Source organism: Solanum pennellii, chromosome 4 (assembly GCF_001406875.1).
Source record: "Solanum pennellii chromosome 4, SPENNV200".
NCBI lineage: Eukaryota > Viridiplantae > Streptophyta > Magnoliopsida > Solanales > Solanaceae > Solanum > Solanum pennellii.
Genome location: NC_028640.1, coordinates 39,564,340 through 39,574,626, shown reverse-complemented (window position 1 = coordinate 39,574,626; position 10,287 = coordinate 39,564,340). Strand labels below are relative to the sequence as shown.

General features: G+C 34.4%; 1 protein-coding gene across 1 annotated transcript; it reads right to left on the bottom strand.

The window, feature by feature from the left end:
• Positions 1 to 285: 285 nt before the first annotated feature.
• LOC107015785 (probable DNA primase large subunit) lies at positions 286 to 9,744 on the bottom strand. Its single transcript, XM_015216194.2, has 20 exons — positions 9,573 to 9,744; positions 9,434 to 9,495; positions 9,257 to 9,360; positions 9,094 to 9,175; positions 8,961 to 9,020; positions 8,792 to 8,846; positions 8,685 to 8,704; positions 7,664 to 7,747; positions 7,315 to 7,379; positions 6,670 to 6,718; positions 6,536 to 6,583; positions 6,359 to 6,448; positions 6,132 to 6,191; positions 5,203 to 5,262; positions 4,798 to 4,872; positions 4,214 to 4,299; positions 1,217 to 1,310; positions 1,033 to 1,140; positions 661 to 730; positions 286 to 566 (listed from the first exon to the last, which is right to left on the bottom strand). Exons 1-19 carry the CDS (start codon positions 9,706 to 9,708, stop codon positions 689 to 691), a joined length of 1,380 nt encoding a protein of 459 aa, XP_015071680.1. The 5' UTR covers positions 9,709 to 9,744; the 3' UTR covers positions 286 to 566; positions 661 to 688.
• Positions 9,745 to 10,287: the final 543 nt, after the last annotated feature.

The window sequence follows — 10,287 nt, the reverse complement described above, 5'->3', positions numbered from 1 at the left end:
CTTTAAAATCAAGAATTATATTAACAAATACTTTAATCAATTTTTCAGTAAGCATTTTGACTCCCATTTATTAAAATCAAAACATGTCGCTCAACATAGTTCGTTAGTCTTTAGGTTACACTCAAAGCTTTCCTCGAATTTTACTAATAGGCCCTCAAAGATAAGGGAATATGTTAGGCTTTTTCTCGATTTCTACCATAAAGACTCATAACGGGTAACTTCTATCATGGATATTGCAATAATAAAGACAAATTATACATCTGCAGATCTTCTGAGTAGAGAAAATAAGAAAGAAGGCAAGGGTAAAGAGAGTGTCACATCACCTTCCCCGTATAAATTATATAGATATAGATCTGAACAGGATTAAATTAATACAAGTTATAGACTTACAGTCCACTAATGCTTTAAAAAAATGGGATTGCATCAAAAAACTGTAACCGGTGATCCAACTGTTTTCCCTTTTTAACTTGTTTGGACAGAAAAGGCATTAGCTCTTCTTCGTAGTTAAGTTAGTCCTGCATGCTCTTCTTTGGATTCTTGCAGGTGCAAGTCAACCAGATCTTCCACTGCAGTTTCATGGGATGTTCATGCAAGGAAATAAATATGGAAACAAGAAAACATAGTAGAATGCTACAGAATTTTATCATAGACGAGACTCACACAGGGGAGGCAACACATCTATAGTGCCCTACATTGAAGCTGCTGTTCCTTTTGGGTTGCTGGAACTCTTCTGAAAGTAGATTAACCGCAAAAACAAGATACATATTAAGGCGTGATGTAAAATGTGAAAAGCCGTGTGCCCACTGACACGGCCACAATATTGAGGCAAGTTAGTCAAATAATAAAGAAGCATTTCTCCGACACCAAATGCATTCGGCATCATACTTCTACCTAAAACAGGTAATGGAAACAACGGAAAAATATTTTATCACAGCACATGATTAATTATACCACCAAATCCATAATCACAAAATCACAATGACAAAGATATCCTTTACAAGCCATCTTAGTAATAGTCCACGAAGAACTTACCTGTGATTCCAAGATCCTCTGACTGTCATTGTAGTACTGATTTGGATGGTTAACCCCGGCATCACAAGATGAGCCATGAACAGCTTCAAAGGTCAAAGTGCATGCCAACTGCACAATTTTACAATCACAACATATGAAATAAGGCGACACAAAGCAGTGATAATTCATCCTATTATACACCAACCTGGTAATGTCTATTTCGGACTTTGTCTATCACATCCTCCAGTGCTCGATTGCCTACTCTCATCCTGGTCAGAGCAGCTCTCAGATTCTCCTCACTGTTGAAGCAAATTTGGCAAGCCAATAAGGGAAAATTGAGCAATCTTTTCCAACACATTTGCCAAAAATCTGAGTAAATACTAGTCTACTACCTAGGTAAAGCTAATTGATAGTCTCCATCATCATATAGAGACAACAATAGGTCATCACATAAGGGAAAGGCACATCTTCTGTTTCTTTTACTGGTTCAATCTTTGAAACATAGAACAATTTGAAGATAATATCACTATCAATTTGCTGTTCTCTCTTCCTTACTAATAAACCTCACTTTCTGTCTCGACAGAACAACACGGAGACAATACACAGCCATAAATAGTTCTGTTGGATGGTATAACATGAAAAAAGAATTTGTAAATATTAAAAGCAGGCAATCTATATTATCTTTCAGTTCATGCATAGAACTACGAGTTCAAAAGATAAATATGAATGTGCTATTAAAAAAGAAAAAAATGGAATCTCATAAAGGAATTAGAGATAAAAATAGAAAGTAAACAAACAAAATTCAAAGAGATTAAAGATAAAAGGAAATTTGGTGAAATTCGCGGTGTTAGAATATAACAGATATATACAATCCTACTTAGAATAGATATAGGAATAGGAATAGTACAGTGTCCTACTTAGAAAAGGATTGTATTGTAGCGACTTACTAGGAAAAGTGTCTATTTTTGTGTCTATAAATAGGGTCTCTCTATAATAATATAGAGACAACAATTCAATAATATTATTTTCCTATATTTCTTACATGGTATCAGAACCTCTACAATCTTAGTAAACAATTAAAGAGCTTCCACTGTAAGCGGGCGGCTCTGGCCAACAATTATGTTAGCAAAAGTTGGCTCACTGCCTCACCATGTATCTTTCCAACAATTATGTTAGCAAAATGGCTCACTGCCTCACCATGTATCTATCTTTCCACTGACTATTTTCTCATATTTGATTTTAGTAAAGCATCGTCCCATCATTCTGGTAACTACTTTCTTATATCTAATTTGTAGCACCGTGCCACCTTTATGGTGACTACTTTTTCATATTTAATTTGTGTAGCACTGTGCCATCTTTCAGGTAACTACTTTTTTATAATTAATTTGTGTGGCACTGTGCCATCATTATGATGACTATTTTCTCATGTCTAATTTGTGTAGAACGTTGACATCATTCTAGTGACTACTTTTTTCATATCCTATGTGTAGCACCATCCCATCCTTCTGGTAACTACTTTATTACATCTGATTTGTGAACTGTCGTGCATCTCTCCGAACTATTTTTCATATTTAATTTACCCATAGATATTTCCAAACTACCTTCTCATTACTGAGTTGCGTAGCATTGTCTTTTCGGTGACTCCTCAAATTTGATTATCATAGGGTTGTGACATTATTTCGATGCTACCCATATTATTTCTCTTTTTTCAATAGGGTGATGCCATCAAATCGACCTTTCCTGTATAATTTCTATTTTCTAGTTGGGTCGTGTCATTGTTCCGACCCTACCCATATAATTTTATTTCTTAGATTTTGATCACTTTCATCCATCAAATCTAATACTACAGCATATGAGCATGTCCCGGACAAATTTTGGATGACTAGTTTTATATTGACTCATCTTCTTCTTTTTTTGAAATCTATTGATTCCAAAACGACCCATATACTTTATATTCGTGTGTTTGCAGGTTCGATTTCTGCTTGTTGCAAGTTGTTTTATTTTTCAAAATATAATCCGACTCTCTAAAATAATAATAATTTGTTATTTTCTATATATTAATTAAGTAATTATAATAATTAATAAATTTGTTATTTTTGAATTGTTATTTATTAAAATAATTATTAATTAGTGATGTAAAATATTAAATATATAAAAATGAATATATATCAATTATTGATTCTACTCTATGTTCTTATGTCTCATTGCTATCATTACTTTGGTAAAAACTAAAAAGTATTTTTTAAAAACTATTTGTTCACTTTTACACATTTTGATTTTAAAATTTTTGGAGCATTCATTCCACACAAAAAAAAGTCATTCACTAATATAATGTAGTTTGACTGAAGAAAAATTTTGCTGCATCCATTTTTCAAAAATGAAAACTACTTATGACTTGGACACCCTTCCTGAAATTTCTGGCTACGCCGCTGGTCTAACCCTCCATAAGACTTCAACACTCAAAAGGTATTAACTACAACTGCTCATTACAGGAATCAAGAATTTAGTATCTAATCGAGGAGATAAGATTTTTCTTTACTTGGGGAAAGGTATTGGAGCTGGAAATTACACCTTTTCTAAACCTTGATATTGATTAAGCTCTCTTCAGCTTCCTGTATGGTTTCAATTCTATTTAACATGAATTAAGGATTTAACTGCTGTTCTTTTTCTTCTTGGCACTCAGTGAAGCACACAAGCAAGAATAATCCAAACTCACACTGGGAAGGCCTACAATTCAAGCAAAATGCTTGCTCCCAGAACTATCAACTAGGTTGCAAAGTTGATACAATAGGTTTTTCTCTCTTTTTCTTTTGGTAGGAATTGGACTTCCTAGAAACTTACTACTATGCATTAACCCATACAACTTCCTAAAAACCTAGATGTCCAAAAAAATTGTAAGCAAATTGCAGGATAATAAGAAGTTGTGCTTAATCAATGACAGCCTGGAAGACCTCATTTTCTCATCATGTCGCATCAAGAACATGCTACAGCCTACACATCATGCAGATGGAAGCAAAAACATGAAAAATCACTCATCAGAGATGAAAGAAGCTTTATAAATTGTCTTAAAGCAAAAACATGAAAGTTAATTTGTCTCAAAGCTTCAGGAATAAACATGCGTGATGAGCATCTCATGTTGTATAAAAGCAACAATTGCTCACTTCAGTGAACAAGATCAAATGCAACGGCAGATCAGTCTGACCTGAAATGACGATATGGACAGCCATGGTGATCTCCAACTCCAGGAGTTGATGATATAATCTTTTGACAAGAATAAGGTGTGTAATCCTGCACTCTTGCAAGAAAGCAATACGGATTGTTTAGAAATCAAAGGGAGAAAAGAATGCAAAATCTCTACCAAAAATAGAACAGCACAAGATGTAGAAACATTCTCTCTTTTTTTCACTCGTTTCACCTATCAGCAGAATCTTGAAACTATTCCAATGTTCTAGGCTTACTCGTGGGCATACAAAGGAACAGAGAACTCGAAAGAAGACAGACAAAAGTCATTTTCTTCTGCTTTTTTCCTTCCTAAAAGAGAACAGAAGTGAAAGCTGATATCCAGAACTAGAAGAATTTGTTCTTGTATTTTATTCTCTTGGTTGTTTCAGACATTAGAGCTCTTTTTGGTGTGTTGCATTTGTTGTTTTTTTTTAGCAAGACACTTCTCAGTTATAATACAGAATAGAATGTTCCAACTTCCATCACAACTATGGAGTACCAAATGCATAGACATTCTCACAAACTCTACATTTTCTGCAATGCGACTTCAAATAAGTTACTTACCGTTCTCTTTCCTTCTTTCCCATAGTTGTGTCTTATGCTGTATGCATATTCTTTTTCAAATCTTTCAGCACCAACCTACAAGAAAAAATTATGCACTTAATTTTCCAGAGAAAATGAACACATCTGAGACCACCTACTTCAGAAGGTGGAAGCCATATCATCTGACAGCGTTTCTTATCATCTGTTCACAGTCTACTCTCTCCTTATCAATAGTGGTAAATCTATTTCTAGCTAAGACACAAGTATAGCATGTACAAGGAAAACTGAGGGCAACTCTTCTCCAAGGTGCTTCTTGTCTCGAATAGCTTGCTCATGTTTGGACTTGTTCAGTCCATTACATCCGACAGAGGAGAACACTTGCTATGTATAAAAAAATAAAAACATAGATCATTAAATTCTACTTACTTTTCGGGAGAACTCAGCTCTCCAGAATGCAAGGGCATCATCCAACTTCAATCCAACACCCTACAAATAAAGCAAAACACTGTCAAAGAATGAACAGTGAAGAATTGATTCTTACGATCGCTCACTGAGAGAACCTCAAACTAACACTTATGTTCTTGTAGATATCCATGTGCTTCAACCAAAGAATTTGTAACTCTAAACAAATCATTGACAAGAGAGCCCTAATAGAACAAAAGAAAACTTCAATCCTCTTTTCTTCATTTTTTTTCTCTCAACTTACTTTCTTTCTTGAATAAACTGTAGGATAAAAATTGTTCTATAACATTAAGCCTATTTCCTACTTTTTAAAAGCAATTACTTCTTAACCTCATCCAGAACCATTTCTTTGACCACCTTCTAGCTTTTGTAAATCCTATTGCTTTTTATTCTTCACATCTCTCTCTCTGGAAGGCATATATTTAACCAGAATCCTTGAATGCATAGTTTGTGTTTAGCATTTTATGAATCATCCATTTCTATTATGCCATGTGTAATAGCTAGCATGTGTTGTTCAATAACAAAGAAAGTCTATTGGAGCATTCCTATTTGCAGAAAATTTCTAAATTCAGTTGTATTGAGTTTCCTTTTTGTATAAACAATTGGAAAGAAACAATATATAGTTATAAATAGCCCCAATCCCCCTCCCCAAAACCAATAAAGAGAGAGGAACGACTGCATGAATAAGATTCAACATCGATTAATCACCTAGAAGGAAAGTTTGTGATTTATTTTGGTGTAAACGAAGACAAAAATGATGATGGATTGCTATACAGCGGAATAAAATATGTGAATGCTCGGAGCAATGAAGTTCCATTAATCCTGTTATCACATCTAGAAAAACAGTTCAATTTTTTTAGGCAAAATCCCCATCAACCCTCTGATAATATAACCTTGAGAAATAGACCAAGTTGCATCCTCCCTCCATGCTTCAGATGATGATCCTCTCGTAGCTGCAATAAATCATAAACCATGGTGAAGGCGAACTTTTTGGAAAAGAAGGTGTAGTACCAAAACATCATAACTGCTTAAAAGTACAACAATTAAGAGATAATATGACAGTAAACCCTAAAAGGAATATACGATGTTAATGAACTTAGTTTCTTGATCAACTTCTAACCTTTTCGAAAAGATGACCCATACATAGAGGGAATGAACTCTTAGCAATCTGGTCAATGTCTTTTAGTGATATTTCTGCATGTTCTCTCGGCTGAAACAAAGGTTGGATTAGTCAAGTGAATGCAACAAGAACGTTACAACAGCACCAGTAGATGATAATAAAGGAGCTCTAAATCACCTGGTTATAATCAGGACCCAGGTAACTTGTGGATAAGGCTTCAATAATCTAACATATTTAAGGGAAATTAGGTTTAGACATTAAGGAACATAAACAATCTTTGAGTGCAACTTCAAAACTAGCTCAATACTCACAGGAACCAAACGATCCTTCTCCTGTTCTCTGATCATAGAGGTCCATTTTCTGAAATCAGTAAACTGAAAATTCTAAAAATCTAGTGATGGAACCTAAGTTTTAACTTAAAAGGAGTAAATAGATGAAATTCCAAAAGCAACATGCTAGATGAAATGTCAGATGAACTTGACAACACATTGTCAGCTTAATGAGTTCCTGATATAGAAGAAATCTGACCGATGACAAATGTGGTCTCTCTAAACCATCAACTCAGATATAAGAAAAGCAAGAGAAAATGAGAAACCTGATGCACAAAGTGGAAATGCACATGCTAATGACTAGAGGCTTACAAATAAAGCAGTAAGAAAATCAATTCTCTTTGTTGTCTGATATATTGTTTATTGTTGGATGAGAAGCTGAACGAATTTGTTCAGCGATCCAGTTTCTAATGTGACATGCTCCACTAATTTGAAGCACTGCAGTCGTTGCGAATCAAGTTCCGGGAGGGATAATTTTCTTTTTACGACAAGAAATCAGCTTGAAACAAAGTTTAAAATAGTGAAAATAAGAGAAGTTACTTTCAATAATTGTTATTTTTAAGATGTTGCTTATGTAAGAATGGGTATGCTCATCTTTCCATGAGGACCAAAACTGGGGCAACCAACCTGTTTGTCAGCACTAGTGCTTTCGAAAGATGACTCCGAAACTGTGTGATTACTAGTGAAACCACCTGCAAGAATAAGCTATGTCACAGGAATTGGTATATTGATATCAACATATTCATTTGGATGCTTCTTTGAGAAATATAGGAGAAATATATTATTGAAATTGTGTATCTACATTATTGCATTGAGACCCTATTTATAGACACTACATCGGACTCCTTTTTCAAATTAGGATTCCTATTCCTATGACTCTTTCTCCATTTAGGATTCCTATTCTTGTGTCTATTCTAAGTAGGATTTATATATTTATTCAAATTCTAACAGCTTCCATAGAAATACAAAGAACTACCTGATTCATGGCGATATATGCATTCCCTTTTTGAATAAATACTCGTCGACCTGCCACAAGCTCTGGCACCTCCTCAAATGGAACCTTGAGTAATTAAAACCAAAATCATATAAGAGAAAACTCAATCAGAACCTCATAAAGCAAAATCTTATTCAAACAAGATAAACAGAGTCCTTTTTTACGCTTTATTTTCCTAGCATAATATAATTGACAACCTGTCTTATAGTTCCCACTAAGCCAATCATGACAAATGTTCAGCCACATCAAGAGGTCTACGTCAAAATCGTAGCCACTTCTATTTCTTACAATCCCCAACAAGCATGCTGGTCAAACCAAAGAAGTTTCTTAAGCAAATTAATCTGTCGATTCATACACATGTAGCTATTAGGCAACAATTCTTTCGATTCTGAAATGGAAGTATGCAAGTATAATATGGTCAACGACATCTTTCTTTTGCACTCCTCTACATAGATGTTCATGCAGACCTATTATTGTCTTGGCTGGTGTTGCTCAGTCTTAAGTATGGGTAAAGTGGTGCAGAACTAGATTTTAGGTTCTTCATTACATAAAATTTAGTATCCGGAGGTATGAATCTCAGAGTGGGTAAGGATGCTGGGGTACGGCGAATAAATTAGCATTATGACATTTATACATACGTATCGGATCAATTAAAAGCTGCTGAGCTAAAACTAATAAATTTAATACATTATAAATATCTGATATTCTACTCATAAGATATCTCAAGTATAGCAAGGTGTTCATACTTTATATGAATAGATGCCACAAACTCAAACATAAAGCCAAATAACCAATCAATCTACATTTCTTGGTCATAGATGTAACCAAAGTACCCAAAATAAGTTGACCGAATTTGGTGCGAATCCCACACCCAAAGCCTATCAGATCTACTTGGGTGCAACAGATATTTTAAAGGGGCCCAAGCTACATAGCTATTGGCTCCTTTATTACTTCCATTTTCTTTTACCAGGGGGGTTACGCATTGCAAAAGTCAAGAGCATACCTTGTAATAGATAGCATCAGCTGCAAATAATCAAAATCATGAAGTTAATGACTTAAATAGTATCAAAATAGACGCTCACGATTGGAATTACAAAAGAGAAATACTACTTGTAATAGGTTGGCCTATGGCGCGTGCAACTTGGTTCAATTTTTCCTTCACACTCTGCATCATAAGCAAGATAGGCGTACGTAAAATATGCATCACCAGTATATTGCCGAAGAGTAAAACTTCAATGTAGTGGTATTAAGAGAAGAAAAATCATTTTAAAATATTTACCTCGTATTCAGCAGTGGTTACAGCTTTGTATGGAAGATCAAAATCTGCCATTAGCGCTCTCTGCGTCCAAATTTATTATATTTCAAACAATAAGTATAAAGATGTTGTGAGAGGAAAAGAAAATGTGGCAAACCTGAATTTCAGGAGGTTCTTCGCGGAAACGGTAACGAAATAAGGTAGTTTCAATTGAAAGAAACCATTTTCTTAACTCCTCCCTAAAAGATTAAGTTATATCTATTAAAGAATGGATTGTTAGAATTATGGAAAATGGATAAAGGCAAAAAGATGGTACTCACGTCCTGCAATAAACAAGTCGCAAAACAAAATGTGAAATTATGTCCTTATTAAGGAGCTCAGATGAATGTTGATGCCTCATATTTGTTTTCCACAAATCCAACACCTAATTTTGAAAGCAGTAAGATGAATCCAATTGTAGAAGAAAGAAATAAAATAAACTACTAAAATAGAGTTACCAATTTCTCCATTTCATCGGGCTTCTTTCCTCTAGACAAAGCATCTGAAATACCTTTAAGAACTGGATTGAATTAAGAAAAATAAAATTAGTAAGCGCAAAGAAAGGAAATGAGATCTGAAAGTTTATAGTGTGAGTACCTCGGAGGCGATCAATGGCGTAAAGCTCGAAATCTTCAAGACGGACTTCAAGTGGAGGGGCAGAGCGATAGAGAGGAAGTGTTGAACCGACGCCGGTCGATACCAAAGATTTTCGCTGCGATCTTACCGCTTCCATCCTTTCCTATCAGTTTCCATAAACACAGTAACGCTATATGAGTATGGGTAAATGGGTCCAAGTACAAAATGGCGGGAAACATTTCCCTCCCCTTTCGGCCTCTAGGCCCATTCATTATCCTTTTTTTTCAATTCTGTTTTCTTTTTTTTTTTTATTATTCTTAAAAGTTTATTTTATATATTTTATTTGATTTCATGCAATCTTTTGTATTATCTAATTATGTTTCTTATTTTCATTAGCGTAATTTTATCTGTATTTTTAATTTTTGAATTAAAGTAGAATTCATTGTTGAGTAAGGTTATAGACTTGCGTTTCCTTTTTATTTTAAGAGTGTTTGGTATAAAGGAAAATATTTTTTAATTTTCTCATGTTTGGTTGGGACAAAAGTTTTGGAAAATGTTTTTCAAATCAACTCTTTTTCCAAAAAATTAAGGTCCCTTCAAAAATTAAGAAAAACATTTTCCAAAATTGTTCTCCAGTTTTAAATTACATTTTTTGGGGGGAAACAACAATTTAAAAAAAATCAATTTTAAAAAAAAATCACCCGATCCCTGACCCCCACCCACCAACCACCGGCCA

Excerpts from the sequence above, each read along its gene's own strand:
- LOC107015785 (XM_015216194.2), bottom strand. The coding sequence starts at position 9,708 with ATGGAAGCGGTAAGATCGCAGCGAAAATCTTTGGTATCGACCGGCGTC. Across the intron at positions 9,361-9,433 it reads CCGATGAAATGGAGAAATTG|GTGTTGGATTTGTGGAAAAC; the intron begins GTAACTCTATTT and ends TTTCAAAATTAG. Across the intron at positions 9,176-9,256 it reads CGACTTGTTTATTGCAGGAC|GGAGGAGTTAAGAAAATGGT; the intron begins GTGAGTACCATC and ends TTAATCTTTTAG.